Source organism: Nicotiana tomentosiformis, chromosome 7 (assembly GCF_000390325.3).
Source record: "Nicotiana tomentosiformis chromosome 7, ASM39032v3, whole genome shotgun sequence".
NCBI lineage: Eukaryota > Viridiplantae > Streptophyta > Magnoliopsida > Solanales > Solanaceae > Nicotiana > Nicotiana tomentosiformis.
Window position 1 is genome coordinate 18285023 of NC_090818.1, and position 21562 is coordinate 18306584.

At 41.2% G+C, this 21562-nt stretch overlaps 1 protein-coding gene across 1 annotated transcript; it reads left to right on the forward strand.

Annotated features, from left to right (window-relative positions):
• The first annotated feature begins 18662 nt into the window (after nt 1-18662).
• Nucleotides 18663-19574, forward strand: LOC138895308 (putative zinc finger protein CONSTANS-LIKE 11). Its single transcript, XM_070179986.1, has 4 exons — nt 18663-18767; nt 18881-19015; nt 19085-19213; nt 19491-19574. Exons 1-4 carry the CDS (start codon nt 18663-18665, stop codon nt 19572-19574), a joined length of 453 nt encoding a protein of 150 aa, XP_070036087.1.
• The last annotated feature ends 1988 nt before the right edge of the window (nt 19575-21562 follow it).

Here is a 21562-nt window from a genome sequence, read left to right on the forward strand (position 1 = left end):
TGATGAATGGAAAAAGCAGTTATGGGTCCTTGATTCCAATACGATAATTAGCAGCAGTAATGGGTCCTTGTTTTTAATATGTTTTTTTGCTAACTAGTAACTCATTTAGAAGGTAGGCTGTTCAACGTCATGTTTTGAGTCAAAAAATAACGAGGATTGATTTCCACTGAAATGCTTGAGGAAAAGTGCAGAAAAATGAAGATGAAGCAGAGAGGAAAAGGAAAGAAAAGGAACGGTTGTCTTAAGAAGTGAAGGAAATAGGAAAAGTAAAATGTTTTAGGGTTTTTTTGACTGAGGGTAATTTGTTATTATGAAGGACAAGAAAGTAACTTTATTGGTCAAACTAAAATGGCTTTTAAGCCAAAATCGGAAAAGTTGGGGTCAGCCAACTTGTTGCTTTTGACTTTTTTAAAGCACTTTTTAGCCTTTTTTTGCCAAACACTCTAAAAAATAAAAAAATACTTAAAAACTAGTTTGACCAGCTTTTAAGCCCATCCAAACACCCTTTATGCACTGCTTTGGATTGATTGTCACGTGTATCAATGTCAGCTGTTAAAGTGATATACTATATTGATGTGGAATCAAATATTACATAAATATCCATCACGTGAGTCGTGCTCTACTTCAACTGCTGAATTTGCAGAAAAAACCGGGTTTAGTCAACAAATCCTTCCTCACTAACACTTTTAGAGTCCCAAAAACCTCCAAATAAACAAACAAAAAAGTAAAACGAGTTTGGAAAACAAACATATTACTTCTACATCTCTGTTAGATTTTTTGTTTGTTTTTTCCTATTCTCTGCAACCTTATGCCTTGGATCCCAAGAACATATCCATTAATTAATGTGCTTTTGCTTCTTTTAGTAGTTTAATAGAAGCGAGACAGATTCTACTTTCCTAGATCATAAGTAAAATCTAATATTTGAATCTTTTCTTCTTTTCCTTTTTTTGATAACCATGATATTCGGGCTAGCTTGTGTGCACCTCGACTAATTCCATGGGTTACCTGTTAACTCCCACAAGATTTGAATCCATTCATATATGAAGAAGAATATAATATAGTCTGTTTACGCTTAAAAATGGATAACAATTAAATTTATACATGGTTTTAAAGATATGCGAAATAATTCAATACATGTGATTAATGACGTTAGATAAGCGAATTAAAGACAGGATAAATGGCCAAACCAATAGCAATATTGTGTCCGGGATCGGTTATAAGCTTAACAAGTAATCTGCCTTCGGTTCAGAGCCAAACACTTGTGAAGAACTATGAACAAAATTAAGAACTGTGAATAATTTTAGAAACAGAGAAAACAGATGTGGATTGCCTTGGTATGCGTGTTACAATATCCCTAATGAATAATCAACTTCCCTTTTATATAGTAGGGTTTTTTTACCCTAAGTACAATTCTAAGAAAGGTAAAAATCCTCCTTTTCACTAATCACTGATTTACTGCTGATACGGGCCGAGATTCACGCCGTGATATCAGGTTGGGCACGAATATCACAACCCTTTGTTAATCGTGCACGGTCGTTTGGTAATGCTCTCTGAGGTCTTGGAACTCGAACCGGACTCGGAGGCGTGGTTCGATGGCTCCGAGAGCAGATGTTTTGCTCGGGCCCTAATACGAGAGGCTCCTGGCTCTGATTTCGATTCCTTGCAGTCATGTCCTTGCTTTGTTTGCCTCATCGGAAAATTGGGGTGCTCATTAGCCTCGGTTTTACACGTATACAGATAGTCCTCTCGTTTCTCAAAGTGTAGGTTTGCCGGAACGATGTGAAACTAAAGATGTTCTCCGGTTCCTTCCACCGTACGTTACAACGAAGGAGCCAAAACGCCCCATCAGTCGCACCGTTCTGACTTCGGACACATCTCAATCATCGTCTGGTTGCCCCCGAATGCGAAGCGTTGCCTATTTCCCTATAAAATCTTCCATCCTTAGTTTTTTTTCCACTTTTCGATCAATCTTTTACCTTCGAGCTTCCCAACTGTCATCATCTTCCTTCAAACCTTCATACTTTCATCGTTTGATCTTCAAATCTTCATAATTGTTCTTAGATTCTTGCCCAGATCTTCTTAAATTCTTCATACTCCGATGTTCAGCCTTCAAACTCTTTCTTCCAAATCTCTATACTTCTTCTTCAAATCTTCAAATTTTACCAGCCAACAATATCTAAAACTTCCAAATCAGTTCCCCAACATGATACTTCTTCATCTTCCCAACCGGCCACTAGTACTGAGGCGGTCGATCCCGAAATAGTTGTCCTCGAGGCGGCTACTCCCGAAGTGGCTGCCACCAAGTCAGAAGCCGTCGAACCGGTTCCCGAGCCCCCTTGAAAGTGTTTATTCCCGGGGGTTATTCTATTGTGGACGACTTCAAGATTGAGAAGCCCTCATCGAAACAGGACTGGGGTGATGGGGCATCGAGATACATATGCTCCATTACCGAGGACGTCTTTCCCATGGTCCGAGAGGACTACAAATGGAAAGGCAAAAGACCACCGAACTTAGGCTTTTGGAAGGGGACGAAGACGTGTCATTGCCCGTTGATCCCTCTGTCACGAGACATCCCCTGGCTTCCGTAGGGAAGAAGAAGAAGAAAAGAAAGGCTTCGGGTTCCCCGAGCCCCGTGGTGAAGCCAAAGAAAAGATTGGCTCATAAGCCTAAGAAGAGTTCCAGCTCCCGGGTGCTGGATTCTGATTCGCTTCTTTGGCTCAGGGACGAGTCCGAAGAAGACGACATTTTTATTGCAGATGGATCGACCCTTCCTGGGGAGCGGGCGGCAGCTGAGGGGGAGATTTGTGAGGCTGACCTCCCTCAGACTCGGGAGATTGTCGTGGAGACTGGGGCTGAGACCCCCTGGGACACCGGATTCTCTCCGAAGGAAGCGCTCGGTGTAATAGAAATTATAGGGACACCCTCCTACACCGAGTCCATGCTCGAAGAGGCCCAAGAAGGAAAGGAGAAGTCCAATAAAAGGGTCCATGGCACTGACGATCCCCTTCATTCCTTTTATGATGGTATGAACTCGTCCGCTTTGGAAGACTTTTTTGGGCTGGGCGACCTGGAAGTTCCGAAGAATGAGTCATCCTCGGAAGCTGGTGGGTCGAGTTCGAGCCCAAAATTAATCAATCAGTTCCCTTCTCCGAGTGTGGACCTTAGTCGCAAGAGATCGATTATTCTTACCATTATAGAGGATGCCCAGGTTTTGTTTGCTCCCGTGGGGATAGCCAGCTACCTGTGATGCCTGGTGACCAAGGAATACTATGCAAAAATGAACGGGGTAAATATGTCGTTCCTTCTCAATGAGGTGCAGTAGGCGCTGAACCGAGTAAGGCATTATTATGCCTTTTTGAATTTTACTTAAGTTTTGATGTCTCTCACGTCTTTCATTATTTTGTAGGCCTCAGTACTTCATCATGAGAGCTTTCTCCAGTATCGGGTCGAGGTCAATCAGCTCGAGCTCGAGGTCAAGGAGCAGGACCAAAAAAGGGACATGTATAAGCTCCTTAATGAGCAACAAGGTGGGGCCATCAAGGACCTTTAGGCCGAGCTTGACAGAGCTCAGAAGGAAGCTTCGGCCCTGAGGCGGGAGCATTCTTACCTGGTCGAAAAGGTAAAGGTTTTTGAAGGTAGGAACAAGGAATTAGTCATGGCGACTAACGTCCAAACCTTGCAGGTCCAGTAGAAGATCGACCTGATTGACCAACTCCAAGTTGAAATGAACAAGGTCCAAGCCATGGATGATGGTTGGAAGAGCAAAAATGGACCGGCGGGCTTTGGAGAAGGAAACCGCCCAAGAAAAGCTGGCATCAGTAGAGGTTCAACTTCAGGTAGTGACGGAGAAAGCCGACAAGCAGTCTCGGATGAATGACGAACTCCGAGCACAACTGAGATGTGCTCTAACATAACGGGACGCCCTCAGTAAGGAATATAAGGCAATAAAGTCCAAGTTGGACACGACTTCCTCTGATGCCGAAGAGATGGTGGCCCAGTATAAGGCCGATGTCGAAGCAACCGAGGCTCGGCTGAAGACCAATGCTGAATATATGAGGCAGTTGTCCCGAAGGGAGTCCCTCGAAGAGATCCATGTTCGAGGCTTCGACCTGTCGGCCGAGATCGAGGAGGATAAAAAGCTTGAGGCCGAGGCAAAGAAACTTTCTGAGCCCGAGGGTGCAGAGGACTCCGAAGGTTTTGAGGAATCCGAAGGCTCCGACAATTTTGGTGCCGAATCGGGCCCCGGCGAAGATCAGGCATGAATGCTTTAGGAAATTGTTTTTGTTGTTTTTTTTTGTTTTTGTGTTGTGTATATTTTTTGTTTATTTTGAGGCCGTTTTTTTTGGGAATTTGTAAAGACATTCCGGAATATATAAATTTTCCCTTTTTGGCAATTTCGAGTCTTCACTTTTTAGCATCTTTTCTGTTCTTGGAAATATTTCTAATGCCTTAACATAAAATCAAACGTAGTAATAAGTCATTTGTTTTTCAGAGGTCCGAACAGAGCCTGACTTTTATGCAACTTTTGTTTGCTTGAGGCTTTGAATAACTCGGAGTAAACAAAAGTTTTCTAAGATGCTTAAGTATTTTTAGACGATGTTTTTGCCAAGGGTAACCTCATAGTAGGTTTTGGATTTTTATGAAGGCCTTATGTTTTGATTATGGGCTTCGGACGTCTCCGAGCCATTTTTTAGTGTGGCCGTAGGCTTTTGGGTTTTGGCACTACCTAATAGGTTTTGCGCCCCTGGGATTTAATAGCCCAAGTTGTCTGGACTTATTTCGGATGATAGTCCCCGAGCTAGGTAGCCCTTGGGCCTGATAGTCCTCGAATAGGGATAGACCTTAGGCTCGGATAGGGGTAGCCCTTGGGTTTGATAGTCCCCGAATAGGGATAACCCTTAGGCTCGATGCTTTAAGAGGCAAAGATATGTAATAGCAAGGTGGGAACTTTCTTTCATTTATGTGAGTAAAGTACATGATCGAAAGTGTGTAAAAGCTTGTATTATGGCTAAGGTGGCCTATGCGGGCACTGTTCACTTGACCGTTTGGCCCTTACAATAAATCCTAACTACCGAGCCTAACCTGTTCAAGTATAGAATTTCCTTCTTTCCTTGGTAAGAAGTCTAAATCGAGGGTGACGACCCCTAGTATTCGAGGTCGATCTTGAGAGGGCTAGAATATTGTTGATACGACCATTGACTCCGATTTAAAACCGATATTTGAATCTAAGTTAGCACGATTTACTGTTGCCTTGTTAAAAACCTTGCCAGAAAACTCATTTGGGACAAAATCAGTTCAAGAGAAAAAGAGTGCAACGCGTGCTTTCAAACCTAATAGGCACTCCACTGTTGGCTGTTGCCTGCAAGCGTTAGTGTTCACTTGACCGTTTGTCCCTTACAATAAATCCTAACCACTGAGCCTAACCTGTTCAAGTATAGAATTTCCTTCTTTCCTTGCTAAGAAGTCTAACTCGAGGGTGACAACCTCCAGTACTCGAGGTCGATCTTGAGAGGGATCAGATACTATTGATACGACCATTGACTCCGATTTAAAACCGATCTTTGAATCTAAGTTAGCACGATTTACTATTGCCTTGTTAAAAACCTTGCCAAAAACCCATTTGGGACAAAATCGGTTCAAGGAAAAAGAGTGCAACGCGTGCTTTCAGACCTAATAGGCACTCCACTATTTGTTGTTGCTTGCAAGTGTTAGTGTGATTCATAATATTATAAAAGGTAAATGAGATCGTACCTTAGCAGTAGTACCGCTTTAAGTGCGACACGTTCTAGTTGTTCGGTAGCTGTGCACCAAATTTCCTGTTTCAAGTTTATATGAGCCTTTGCCGGTCATCCCGATGACTCGATATGGTCCTTCCTAATTTGGCCCCAGCTTCCCCTCGTTCGGGTTTTGGGTGTATAGTGTTACTTTTCTTAACACAAAGTCCCCGATATTGAAGTTTCAGAGGTTGGCTCTTCGGTTGTAATACCTTTCTATCCGCTGTTTCTGGGCGGCCAACTAGACTTGGGCGGCCTCGTGCCTTTCATCCAATAATTCTAGGCTCACGCTCATGGTCTCACCATTTGATTCTTCGGTCGCATATCGGAACCTGAGGCTCGGTTCTCCATCTTCGATCGATATTAGTGCTTCGGCACCGTAAACCAATGAAAAGAGAGTGGCCCTGGTACTAGATTTTGAGGTTGTACGGTTTGCCCACAAGACTTCGGGCAGAATTTCCTTCTAATACCTTTGGTATCAGTCAATCTCTTTTTTAGGTTTTGAAGTATGGTCTTGTTTGTTGATTCCGCATGTCCGTTCCCACTAGGGTTATAGGGTATTGACAAGATCTTTTTGATCTTCAAAAAACTTGTTTACCTTGCTGCCGATGAACTGCTTCCTGTTATCACACACTATCTCGGCCGGTATCCCGAACTGACATATTATATGGTCCCAAATGAAGTCAATGATTTCTTTTTCCCAGACCTTCTCGAACGCTTGAGCTTCGACCAATTTAGAGAAATAATCGGTCATAAACAGTGTGAATTGAGCCTTACCAGGTGCCTACAACAGGGGACCGACGATGTACATTCCCACTTCATGAACGGCCGTGAGGACAAGACTGAATGTAGTAGCTCTCTAGGTAGATGGATCATCGGCGAGTATCTTTGGCAGCCATCACATATTCGTACTAAGTCCTTTGCATCTTTCTCCATGTCGATCCAGTAATAGCCAACCCTGATTATCTTCCGAACCAAAGATTCTACGCCCGAATGGTTTTTGCAGGTGACTTTGTGAACGTCTCTCAAGACGTATTCGGTGTCTCCCGGCCCCAAGAATATGGCGAGTGGGCCATCGAATGTTCTTCTGAATAGAGTACCTTCGGACAGGCTGAACCTGGTCACCTTCATGCATAAAGCTCTCAATTCTTTAGGATTCGAGGGCAGCTTCCTAGTCTTCAAGTAGTTTATGTACTTGTTTCTCCAATCCCAAGTTAAGCTTATTGAATTTATTTCGGCGTGGCCTTCCTCCACTACCGATTTTATGAGTTGTACGAATGTTCCTGAGCTGAATTCATCATCATCAATTGATGACCCCAAGTTAGCCAGAGCATCAGCCTCACTATTTTGATCTTGAGGCACGTGCTCAAGGGTCCATTCCTTGAATTGATGCAGAACTACCTACAATTTGTCTAAATACCTTCGCATTCATTCCTTTTTTACTTTGAACATCCCATTAACTTGATTTACCACAAGGAGGCAATCAGACTTAACTTCGACCACCTCAGCCCCAAGGCTTTTAGCCAGTTTGAGACCTACAATCATGGCCTCATACTCGGCCTCGTTGTTAGTCAGTTTCACAGTTCTAATAAACTGCCTATGTTACCCATAGACGACTTTAATACGATGCCAAGTCCGGATCCCTTGGCATTCGAAGAACCATCCGTAAAGAGGGTCCAGATTCCCGAGGAAGTCCCCTAGGATAACAACAATTCCTTTTTGACTTCAGGTATTAAGGCCGGTGTAAAATCGGCCACGATATCTGCCAAAATTTATGATTTGATGGCGGTTTAGGGTCGATATTCGATATCGTACCTGCTGATTTCTACGGCCCATTTGGCCAACCGGACCGAGAGCTCGGATTTGCGAATAATATTTCTTAGTGGGTAAGAAGTTACGACACATACATGGTGGCATTGAAAATACGACCTTAACTTTCTGGAGGCACTTAGCAAAGCGAGCGCCAATTTTTCCAGGTGAGGAAACCTTATTTCGGCCTCACCTAGAGTTCTACTAACATAGTAAATAGGAAATTGCGTACCTTCCTCTTCCTAGACTAGGACTCCACTTACCTCCTTCGGTACAACTGCTCATCCTCCTTCGGAGTGTGGAGCAAGGGTGGACTCGAAAAGTACCGTTTGAGTTCTTCCAAAGCTTGTTAGCATTCCGGGGTCCAAGAAAAGTTATTCTTCTTCTTCAATAATGAGAATAATCGATGGCTTTTGTCTGAGGATCTCGATATGAACCGGACCATGGAGTCTATATGCCTGGTCAACCTCTAAACGACCTTAACATTATCCACCACGGTGATGTCTTCTATAGCTTTGATTTTATCAGAATTGATCTCGATCCCTCGGTTGGACACCATGAACCCAATGAATTTTCTATACCCGACTCCGAATGCGCATTTACCGGGATTCAGCTTCATATTGTATCTCTTCAATATGTCAAAGGTTTTCTACAAATGCTTCAAATGGTCCTTTCCTCGCAAAGACTTAACTAACATGTCGTCAATGTTTCAAATTGTCTTTGATGAATGCATGCTTGACTTCGTACTGAGGTCTCCTCTTCTGTTTAAGCGGGAGGAACTTCGGATTCAAATTCAGCATGTGAGTGGTTATCTCCAGCGGGATACCTATCATATCAAGATGGGACCAAGCGAAATAATCTATGTTAGCTATAAGGAATTTAATGAGTTTTTTCCTGAGCTCGGGAGTTAACCCCGTGCCCAAGTATACCTTCCGATCGGGCAAGTGTTTGATCAATACGACTTGCTCCAGCCGGTGTCGGTGATTGCTATTTATTTTCTTTTCTCCTGACCGGCTCCGTGTTCTTTTATGTCGAGAGTGCGGAAATCGGAATCACTTCATCGACTGCAAACATTTATTTTGCGGCCGGCTGCTCTCCGTAGACCGTCTTGATTCCTCCCGGAGTGGGGAAATTTAGTGCCTGGTGTAGTGTCGAGGGTACTGCTCTCATGTTGTGAACCCAAGGCCTTCTAAATAAGGTGCTATACCTCATGTCTCCCTCGATCACGTAAAATTTGGTATCTTGAACTGTCCCGATAGTATTTACTGGCAGGGTTATTTCTCCTTTGGTAGTTTTGCATGCCATGTTGAATCTATTTAGAACTCGAACTGTTGGCACTATTTGGTCTTGTAGACCCAACTGTTCTACGACCCTCGATCTGATGATGTTGGCTGAGCTACCTGGATCAATCAACACACGTTTAACTTGAGATTTATTTATAAGTATGAATATTACTAGTCCATCACTATGCGGTTCTACGATGCCTTCGACATCCTCATCGTTGAACGAAATGTTTCCCTCCGAGATATAATCTTGGGTTCGTTTTTCTCTTGTGATGAACACCTTGGTGCGCTTTAGCATTGGTCTATGGGGAACGTCGACTCTACCAATGATCATGTTGATGACATACTGAGGTTCCTCTTGTTTGGTCTGTTTGTTGGAGTCCCTATTCCTGAAGTGATTTTTGGCTCGATCACTCAGAAATTCCCAGAGATGCCCGTTATTGAATAACTGGGCCACTTCTTCTCTTAACTGTTGACAGTCCTCGGTTCTATGGCCATAAGTGCCATGATACTTACACATTAAGTTAGGGTCTCTCTGGGTAGGGTCGGACTGCAATGGTCGTGGCCACTTGGTGTCTTTGATGTGCCCGATAGCATATACTATGCTAGCATTATCGACATTGAAGTTGTATTCTGATAACCTTTGTGCCTCCCTGGCCCGGAGTGTCCTATCGAAATCGTTTTTGCTCACGAGTCTCCGGCTACTCTAGCCTCGATCGTTCCTTTTTTCACTTTTCGTAGGGTTACGCTCATATCCGCTACCCCTTCGATCTCCATTATACAGTTGATACTGTTCTCTGTTCGGTCTTGGTTCATGATCGACGACTCTTTTAGACCTTTCATTAGTTCTGACGGTATAAACGAACCCGGAGGGGGCCCCGAGCTGTTCGTCCTCGACTCTGATTTTTGATTGGTACCTGTTATGGACATCAACCCAAGTTACCGTCGGGTATTCTATCAAATTTTGTTTCAAGTGCTGTGAAGCTAAGGAACTTCGGGGGTTGAGTCCTTGAGTGAATGGTTGAACGGCCCAATCGTCCGCAACCAGAGGTAGATCCATTCGTTCCATTTGAAACCTCGACACGAATTCCCTGAGCATTTCGTTATCTCTTTGTTTTAATTTAAAAAGGTTCGATTTTCTGGTCTCGTCCTTGATAGCCCCGACATGTGCTTTTACAAAGGCATCTGCAAGTATAGGAAATGAATCAATAGAATTTGGGGTCAAGTTGTGATACCATATCATCTCTCATTTTGACAAGGTTTGTCTGAATATTTTCAGCAAAACCGACTCGATTTCGTCATCTTCTAAGTTCTAAGTCATTTCCCTTAATGGCACATGTGTAGGAGGTCACGAACTCATTTAGATCCATGGCTCCTATATATTTCGGAATATCGGGCATACAGAACTTCTTCGGGATTGGCTTTGGTGCCGCGCTCGAAGGGAAAGGTTTCTGGACAAATTTCTTGGAGGCCAGGCCTTTCAATATCGGGGGCGCTCCTGGGATTTGATCAACTCTAAAGTTATAGGTCTCCACTTTTTTGTCGTTGGCCTCAATTTTCTTCTCCCCCAATTCCACCCGATTTGTCAGTTCCTCAAGCATCTTTATTATTTTGGGGTTGGTCCTGGCTCAACTTCTCCCGGGATTTCCGTGACTTGCTCATTCCTTCGGGTGTTTTCCCGGGATTGTTAGGACTCAACTTTTCTAGGGGTGCGACTTTGGTTCTGCAGCTGTGCTATTGCCACCTGTTGGGCTTATAACATTTTGAAGATCACCCGCAAATTGATCCCGTCGCCTTCACCTTCGTGCGTACCTCGAGTTGTTGGTCGGGCTCCTCCACGAACGCTGTTCTCAGGGTCGGTTGACAGGTTGGCGTCGATGGTCATATGCAAGTTGGCATCGATCGGATCTGCATCTAGGACCCCGTTGGGATCAGTAGGGGGCACCTCGCTGCTAGGTGCTATATTGTTATTTTCGCCATGATGACCAGACTCAACATCAATGTTGAAGTGAGCAGACTGAGAGTTTGACATCCTTAGGTAGATCTGAAATTAAAATCTCAAAGAACAAGCATAAAATATATTGTGTTATGGAAATTTATATCAAACTACTACTATTATCCTTAGCCCCACGGTGGGCGCCAAACTGTTTACCCTTAAAAATGGATAAAAATTGAATTTATACGCGATTTTAAGAATATGTGGAATAATTCAATATAATTGATTAATAACATTAGATAAGCGAATTAAAGACACGATAAATGACCAAACCAGTAGCAATATTATATTCGGGATCGGTTATAAGCTTAACAATTAATCTGCCTTTCGGTTAGGAGCCAAACACTTGTGAAGAACTTTGAACAAAATTAAGAATCTTGAATAACTTTAGAAACAGAGAAAATAGATGTGGATTGCCTGGTATGCGTGTTACAATTCCCCTAATGAATAATCAGCTTTCCCTTTATATAGTACGGGAGTTTTACCCTAAGTACAGTTCTAAGAAAGATAAAAATCCTCCTTTTCGCTAATCACTGTTTTACTACCGATACGGGCCAAGATTCACACCGTGATATCTGATTGGGCACGGATATCACGACCCTTTGTTAATCGTGTGTGGTGATTCGGTAATGCTCTCCGAGGTCTTGGAACTTGAACCGGACCCGAGGGCGTGGTCTCGATGGCTCCGATGACAGGTGTTTTTCTCAAGCCCTGATACGAGAGGCTCCTGGGTCTAATTCCGATTCCTTGCAGTCATGTCCTTGCTTCGTTTGCTTCATCGGGAAATCAGGGTGCTCATTAGCCTCGGTTTTATCCGTATACATAGTCAAATTGCATAATTTTTAATATAGTTATTTTATATCTATTTAACCCAAAAATAGATTTCTCGGTCAAAGTCAATATCCAGAAGGAATCGGGCTACTGATAACCAAGATTTACTTCACTTTCCCAAAAATTTGAAAAAATAGATCAAGGAATAAAAATAATTGACAAAGAAAATATGAAATGAACAGATAATCACTCCCAAAATTACAACTTAGAAATTTGAGAGTAAAGCAAAGAATAGCTGTATAAATTTCAATAATAATTGTTTCTTTCCATTACGAATGAGATTTCATTCCTTATATAGGAGCATACAATTGTAACGGTTCCTTTACTTAATTTGGGATCACTAACGATATTAATTGCCTTGATTGCCTGTTACCATGTACAACCGTAATGGAAACATTTATGATTAAAGATTCCCTGTAACTGCACCGATTTCCCTTACTTATTTATGACCGGTTGGTGTATCTTCACTTCTTCACAGTCTTTATTCATTTTTTCTATTTCTCCTTTTACATCTGTCAGGTCCGTTTTTTTTCTCAGTGTAACCCCGTGGGTGTTTCTTTTGTGCCTTTTTCGCATTCTTTAACTCGTCTATTAAGAACACCACTTGTCCTTACATCGATGTTCCACATACCATGCCCCGTCAACTTATTGATAGTCCACATGTAATGTCTTTTTCCACCAATATAGATACTCCCCCCACTTTCTGAATATTCTCAACTGAATATTCGGGAAGTGGTAAGTTTTTATGGCGGGAATTCTTTACCCCCGTTTCTCGAGTATCATTATGTCTCATTCAGAATCGATGTGACGTATGTCACATTCATTTAATGTCCATGCTACATGGCTTCTTATGATTGGTTCTGTAGTTTCTCAATGCTTTTTAGGGTTTTTTCTGCGGCTGCATCAGTCATGAAGTGATGGTTCCATTATGACACTTCATAATGACCAATTTTAACGACGGTTGTATCTCCTTATATATACTTCATCCTTTTTGATTTTTTGAAACCTTCTTCCTTCTTCTCTTTATCCACCATCTTAACTCTTCTTCGTATTTCTGTACCTTTCCTCTGTATTTTCTTTGTTAAACATGTCTTCTTCAATACCAGACCCTCGCAAAGTTGTGATCCTTGACGAGCTTGCTCCTTCTACTGCCCCTACTAGGAGTAGGAGAGGTGGTATAGTTCACAGCCTTGGTTCGTTATCTACTCATGGTTCTACTTCTCAAAGTAGTTCTGCCAGGCCATCTTCTTCTATACCTAGGGCTCCTTTGACCCTTAGATCTTCTTCTAAAATTTGGGTGGGACCTGAATGAAACTATGCGTTAGCCTACGGTTTCTTAGATTGTTCCTTAAGCGCTTTCTTTGTGTTAGATTGTGAGACCATGAACAATCAAGTTTCTTCTATAGCTTCCCTTAACCCTGCTGAACGTTACCCAAGTTTAATCACTCCTAGTCTTCTTTTTTTAGTTCGACGAGAATGTTATTGGAAACCAAATTTCCCAATTTTAATTCCTGGTGCCAATCAAAGAATCACCTCTTACTATGCTGGCTTTTCTTTCGTTTATACCTACCCTTTCACTTTAGTGTTTAAGCCTCCCATTGATCCCGTGATCATCGAGTTTTGTCGCTATTTTAATGTTTGCCTTGGCCAGATTGGTCCCATTGTGTGGAGGGCTGTGGCATGCTTTCGCTATTTGTCGGATTTGGTTTTTGCTCCTTTTAACTTCTGTCACTCACTTCATCTTAACTCTCCTAAGTTGTTTCGTGAATGAATCTTTTCCCTCGTGGTTAGAATTAAAAGGGTTTTAGTCACCTCCAAGGATGACCGTGACCATGGCTGGTACGTCTGCTTTGTTGCTGCCCCCACTAGTGGGTGAAGAAAACATGCCTTTTTCAGAAAAAATGGAACTTTGCATGTAAGGTTTGTTTTGTTTGTTACCTTGAATTCCTTTATGTAACCACATATTTATTTTTCAGCAACCATGGAAGTATTCGACGAAATTCCTGACTTCCGTACTTGGGTAGAAAAAATGTTGACTGCTGCTCCTATGGACAAAAGATCTTGGAAAGTGAAGACTCACGGTACTCTTTATCTTTGCAGTTCCTCTCCTCTTTTACTTGCTTATACATAAAATTTTCATCATTCCCCCCTTTTTATTAGGGTTTTCTATTCGTGGCATTAGTCCCGCATCTGTTCCATCAACCAGGCTTTTTGTAAGTCTTGCTCAAGAACGGATTTTGAGTGCTTCTTCCTCCAAGAGGAAAACTATCGACGCCCGTGGGTCTGATGATGAAGAGGATATAGAATAAGGTTCTTTGGTGAGAAAACCGCGTGTCAGGAGACGCGTGGTTTCTAATGATCAAACCCCTGTCTCTCATGATCCCCCATCAAGTTCAATTCCCTTCAGACTCATTGATGAGCCAGAGAATGCCCCTTTAGAAATTTCTGATGAAGATGCTGGTAACACAGCTAATCCCCTATCAAGTCCTGTTGAAAGGTTATTCTCCCATGGCTTTGAGGGTGAAGAAGGCCTCAGGCCTATTTTTGAAGAATTGCCACTTGCTTCCTTTCCAGTTTTATCTACTGTTAAACCCCTATGTCTTTTCCCGGTGTTACTCTAGTGGTTTCTCCCGCTGCCACTTCTCATGTAGAAGCTGAGCCTTCTAGGAGCAGGCGGGAAATGAAAAAAATTGTGATTGATGTCCCCGAGGGTGCAAATTTATTGAGGAAGTCTGGACAAGCTGACATGTGGTTGAAGCCATTGTTAGGACCCGTGGAGAAGAAGAAGTTAGAGGGTCACAGTTTCTTAACCTTAATGAATGATATTGTTCATTCTTCTTTTAAGGTATAAATTTACTTACATTCCCTTCCTTCTTTTACCTCATTCGTAACTTCCTTCTTTTTTATATATTAATTTGATAGGCACAAAGCTTATGAAAAGGGTCTCTTGGACTGATCAACAACTAATTGAATTGCGTACTAAGTCTGATAACTGGAGAGAACAATTTGAAGGTCTTCAGCTGGAAAAGGACGTTCTTGCAGAAGAGAAAAAAGCTTTGGAACATCAAATGGGAATGATATCTGCTGTGTTAGCAGTTCTAAAAGCTTCTTCTAGTCAAGTTGAGAAGGATAAGGATAGACTAGAATCCTCTTTTGTTGAACAACTTTCCAAGGCTACTGAGTAGATAAGAGGTTTGAAAGAACTCCTCAATCAAAAAGAGGTTTACGCGGGTGAATTGGTTTAAATTCTTACCCAAGATCAGGAAGATCTCCGCACCTCTACAGATAAAATTAATTTCTTGGAAAGTTCTCTTGCTCCTTTGAAGACAACTTATGAAGCCTCGGAAGTAAAAAAAGAAGAGCTGAGAGCTGAAATTGATCAGTGGGAGAAAAAATATGAAGCCCTCGAGGATAAGTCATCCCTGGATGTTAGATGTGCTTTTTTGAACACTCGCCTCGAGACTTTAACTGAAGCCAATCAGGAAGGTTTTGACATTAACGCTGAGATTGCTAAGGCCAGAGAAGAAATTAAACAAACTCAGCAACGTCAAAGCTTTTCCAGACCTAAAGATGAAGGTTCTAAGGGTAATGGAGATGGATTTATTCCTGGTGAAGCTGATGTTCAACCCTCTTCTCCCCGAGTTGATCCTTCTTCTACTGTTGATGATGCTCCTTAGCTTTTCCTCTTTTCTAGACTTTTTGTCAAAAGTGTTTGTTTGTTGGTTTTTGCTTGGAACTCCCTTATGTTTTTTGGACAACTTTTTTGGAAGGTTTGTTTTTTCTACCCATGTATTTTTGGGTTATGATATAAATATATTTATTTCTTTTGCCGCATATTATGCTTTCTGCCCTTTTAGTATTTGAGCTTTCTCTTGTACTTAAAAATGCTTTAATAGATCGTGACTTCGATATACATGGGTTTTTATAAAAGAGGGCCCTTTTATATTAACGACACTGATGAAGATGACATCTCATCTTCATATTGGTGCAAATATATAAAACATGAAGTAGACATGAAAATAGAGATAATTTGAGGAAGTTTTATGTTTTAATAGACCGTGACTTTTGATGTCTTTTTTGCGGCTGTATATGTTACTCCATTGACCTCATCTCCCCCAGTTATTACGTTGGCTGTTCTTTTTGGTGATGGAGGTTTTTGGGGCTTTTGTCTGTTCTTCATGTATGATTGTCTTCCTTTCTCACTGAACAGATCGGTAAGATAACCCTGCTTCAACAAATGCTCGACCTCTCCTTGCAGAAGCCTACAATCTATTATTCTATGGCCATGATCATTATGAAATTCGCACCAGAAATCTGGATTTCTTTTGCTTGGATCTGATATCATTTCTTTAGGTCATCGCACCTTATCCCCCATACCTCTTAAAACAGCCACTAACTCGGAGGTACTGATGTTAAAACTGTAATCTCATATTCTTGCTTGCGTATTGGAATCGTTGCTTTGGGCATCTCATTCCTTTTTGAACTTAGATGAAGAACTCGTGTCTTTTTGTCTTAGTCTTGAATCGAATCATGCACTCTCCTGTTTAGATCGAGAGTCTCGCCCTGCGGGTCCCATGTATGGCTCATAGCTATTTTTACCGGGCCTTCTTTCTGATTCTGAATGTCTCGATCCTGGCCTCTCATCGGCCCTTGGCTGTGCGACCATATCTTCTTATATCCGCAACTTTGTACTGTACCTGTTGTACACATCGTTCTAAGTTGTTGTTGGAAATTCTCGCAAACTTTCTTTCTGCCTCCTCGTGGCTTCTGAACTTTTCTCGTTCAAGTTGCTCACGAATGCCATAGCCGCCCAATTATCAGGTACTCAAGGTAACATCATCCTCTCCCGCTGGAATCTATCTACGAATTCCATAAGCAATTCTGTACTCTCTTGTTTAACCTTAAAGATGTATTCCATCATTTTTTCAACTTTTTGAGCCCCCGAATGTGCTTTTATAAATGAATGTGCAAGCTCAGTAAAATAATCAATAGAATTTTTGGGTAAAAGAGAATACCACATTAACGCTCTCTTTGTGAGTGTTTCATCAAATGTTTTAACTAAAACCGATTCGATTTCCTGTTTGGTTAAGTCATTGCCTTTCACACCAGTAGTGAACGCAGTTATGTGATCTCGAGGGTTAGTTGTTCCGTCATATTTGGGAATATCAGGCATTTTAAACTTTTAAAAATTGGTAAAGGTACCGCACTTGGCAAGGGTTGTTGTGAATACTTGTCAATATCCACCCCTTTGATTATGGGTGGTATACCTAGTATCTGCTCTATAAGATCATTCTGTTCCTTCAACTGTTTCTGCAAAGTTAGCACTAAACTTTGTAAATTAGAATTATTTGGAGTACTTAACCCTCCATCATAAGATTCACTAGAATTTTCTCCACTTCCAGAATTATCAAGCTCTGAACGCGGGTTCTCCAAAGTTGTTATATTAACTAGTGGAGGAGTTTGCGCCGCATTGGGTAATCCCTTAACAAAATCTTGTAGTGCATTATTCACGTGTTCTGCAATCAATTGCTTTAGAGCGTCTTGCTCCACGGTTTGGTCGTTTCCCTGCTGATCATCAGTACATGAAGTAGATCTTTCAGGCGAACTTCCATAGGACTGTTGAGGGGATCCCATAGGTGTGTGGTATGGTGGAGTTGTACCTTGTTGGTTCAGCTGGTTGTTATCGTTAACAGTTGACATATTGTATTGTTAAAGATTGAAAAGTGAACAGATTATCAGATTTTCGGTAACGGAACCAATCTGTTTAACCCAAAAATAGATTTTTCGGTCAAATTCAATATCTAGAAGAAATCGGGCTACTGGTAGCCAAGATTTACTTCACTTTCCTAACAATTTGAAAGAATAGATCAAGGAATGGAAATAATTGACAAAGAAAATATGAAATTAACTAGTAATCACTCCCAAAATTTTGGCTTAGAACTTTTGAGAGTAAAGCAAAGAATAGCTCTATAAATTTCAATAATAATTATTTCTTGCCATTACAAATGAGATTTCAATTCTTATATAGGAGCATACAATTGTAACGGTTCCCTTATTTAATTTGGGCTCACTAATGATATTAATTGTCTTGATTGCCCGTTACCATGTACAACCGTAATAGAAATATTTATGATTAAAGATTTCTTGTTGTTGCACCAATTTCCCTTACTTATTTATGACAGGTTTGTGTATCTTCCCTTCTTCACAGCCTTTATTTATTTCGTTCATGTTTCTCCTTTTACATCTGCCAGGTCCGATTATTTCCTCAGTGTAACCCCGTGGGAGTTTCTCTCGTGCCTTTTCCGCATTCTTTAACTCGTCTAATTAAGAATGCCACTTGTCCTTTCATCGATGTTCCACATACCATGCCCCGTCAGCTTATTGATAGTCCACATGTATTGTCTTTTTCCACTAATACAATGTCCATGTCCAGTTTTTCAGCTTGGATTAATTTCTTTTAATTTATGAATTAAAAGGTATTTAGAGCAAGGAAGAATTTTGGCCCTAGCCCAAATTTGGTTAGGGTGAAACAAACATATGGACTTCAGATCACTTTCCCTCTCAAATTATAATTATTGCCAACTCTTTTCTGCATCTTTTTTGCTATGCTCCATATTATTTTGCATCGAACTACTAGCATCCTACGGTATCAAATTATATGTTTTTGCTCACGTACACCCACTGCCTCTTATGTGGTAGCACATTTCATATTTATTTCATCAGTAAGATATTCAATCTCTCGATGTTTATACTTTGTTGATTGATGCTAACTATGTTTGAACTTAATCACAAAAATGTTCTGACTGATGCAGGATTTTGAGGTGATGATCTGGTGATAAACAACAACAACAACAACAAACCCAGTGTAATACCACAAGTGGGGTATGGGGAGGGTAGTGTGTGTGCAGACTTTATCCCTACTTTGTGATGAACTAGTAAAAAGTTAAAAGAAAATAAGATAATCGTATTATGTTAGATAAATGGAGCCTCTATGTGACTTTTGTGAGGGTAGTGAAGGCAGTGGTGTATTACACGTCAGATTTAGCAAGGCTTTGTTTGGATTGTGATGGATTGGTGCATTGAGCAATTTTTTTATCGCGAAGGCACCCTCGTTCACTTATTTGCGACAAATGCAGTTCACATCTAGTTCCATAAAATATCTGGATGATGAAATGTGCCTATGACAGTGCTGTGATTCCAATGGAAATGGTTGTAGGGGTACAGGACATCGATGCCAGAAGTTGAATTATTATAGTGATTATCCTTCGTCTAATGAGTTTGCTAAGATTTGGTTTGGAGTTGGTGAAATGCGTGATAGTAATGTTAGCTTTGGTACCTCTTGTAGCTCACTGAGTGTCAATGAAAATAATTCCTCAACTGCATGTTTGTAGTTTAGAGGAAATGAATTAAGCTCCTTGGTTACTACTCCATCTCTACCCATCCCTTCTAATCTCACTTACTTGACACCCTTCAATGGAGATTCAGTATCTCTCTTCCCAGATGAATCTAGTCTCCCAAAGGTTAAATATATATTCTTTTCTAGTCTTTTTTCCATTTTAATACTTTTTAGTACCATTTATTCGCTCCCAAATCTATGCACTGACCGTGTAGAAAGAGTCAGATCATCAAAATTAACACAGGTGATCTGGAGAATAAGACACATTACTTGCTACAACATATTAAAATATACTGACAATGATAGTGTACATACGTCAAATCTTTCCACTAGGGTTGTTGTAAATATCGCTCTCTTATTAGATTGCATTACTAATGTTTTTTTTGTTTCTTTAAATGCAGCTAGGTTGTTCCAATATTAAGGATCTTGGATTTCAAGGAGGAGATAATCTCGCAGAAGCTATTGACTTGATGATGCAACATTGAGCTTCGATTGTGGTTATGAGATTTTTGGCAGTTCACAACAAAGTCATCCAACATATACTAGTGAAGACAACAGGGGTTTGGATTGCCTTGTCAAGGAGAAGAACTTATCTATCTCTGAATCTTTAAGTCATGCTGAAACTGCTCTAGAGGTTCTCTGGCCTGCTTTTGTCACAGTTGCTCAATTGATGAAGATGTATTTAATCTTTTTTCCTTTGTCATGTGTGTTAGTTACTGTATGGGTCAAAATACGCCCTGAGAATATTCAGGGCGAGATAGCATTACTGGAAGAATCCTCAAGTTGTCACTTATTAAGATGGTTTGAGAAGCCGCACGGCCAGCGGTCGACGTATTAAGATGGTTCGAGAATCCGCACGTCTAGCGGTCGAAGAGTCGATGATAGTCGTAGTCAAGGTGTCAACAATGATTGAGGTCGAGGTCGAGTACGTTCAATAGAGCTGCAACGGCTAGTTTTCAAGATAGGATATCAAAGAGAATATTCCCTTGGATATTCTCTGCACTTGTACTTTTAGGGTTTCTTGGAAGTATATCCCATATAAATAGAATAAGAAACAATGATAGAAGGGGTGACATTCATTTTGTAAGAAAAGCACTTTTACAAAAAGATTCGGTCTTCACTCGATAGAAAGATCTACTTTTCAGTGAAATTCTTATCTACACTTTACCATCAGATTCGAGAATCCTTGATTATTCAAGGATTTATCTTTCAATCATTATCAGACAAAAGGTTCATTTATTCCACCTTTATTGATTGAATCATTTCCCTTATCTACTTAAATGCCATTTATTATTGCCTATCGAATATTATATGCTACACCACTGTTCTTGATTTTTCAGAGTATTTATCACGTGGTGTCTTTACTGTCCGCATGAACACCTATCAATTTCTTTTTATAATATTAAGATCTAAGGATATTATTATTAACTAGGATTAACCTTTGTTTATTTAAATTTCATTATTTGAATCAAGATTTATATTTTTGGTCAAATAATTTGGCGCTGTCTGTGGGGATTTCTTAGTTAAAATTTTAGTTTCCGCTAGATCTACAACTAACACGAGTCACTGACATCACTAAACCCAAGATCTCCTTTCTTTGTGTATACAAAACCCTATATGACAGATAACCGAGAAGAAAGGACGAGAATAACAAGTGACCTCCCAACCAACCTCATGAACGTCATCAATGAAAGATTTGAAACGGCGGATGAGGACATGCCACCCAGCGCATCCCCTAGGCGAGATGGGTCACCACCCCCACACTATAGCATAACGAAACCTCGTATGAAAGGACCCTACACGTCTGTAGAGGAAGTGGCACCCCCAGCTACACAAAAACCCCTCGAGGCATGGCTGACCAACATGCTAACGGGCATCCTCAATAAGCCCGCTCCAGGCACGACTGCAGAAATCGCAAGGACTTGCACGATACAACAAATAGACAAACAATGCAACCCACCTCTCCTTTCAACGATAGGTATTACTCACAATGTCATTGGCAGTGCAGATGTCAGCACCCTCACGGCCATCCTAAAAAGGACGGAGGAAATGGAGAATGAAAACAAGGCGCCCCGAGATTAAATAAAAGAACACCAAGAAAGGGACGATAAGATACCGGGCATCCCTAAGCTGTTGCCGAAGAAGGAAGCCAGCCGGTTCATCGAGCAACCCTACAGTGATGATGAAGTACCGCATGCCATGCCAAAAACCTTCAAAATGCCATCCTACCTTAGGATATAAGACAGCACGACTGACCCTGAGGATCATGTGACTCATTACATCACCAAAAAAGCAACGACCTCACCAAAGAACACGTGTCTTCCATCTTCCTGAAGAAGTTTGGCGAAACCCTCACAGGAGGGGCATTTACATGGTATTCGCAGCTACCAACACGCTCCATAAAAACCTTTGAAGAAATGGCCGACAAGTTTGTAACGGCCCACGCCGGAGCCAAGAAGGCCGAGGCGAAAGT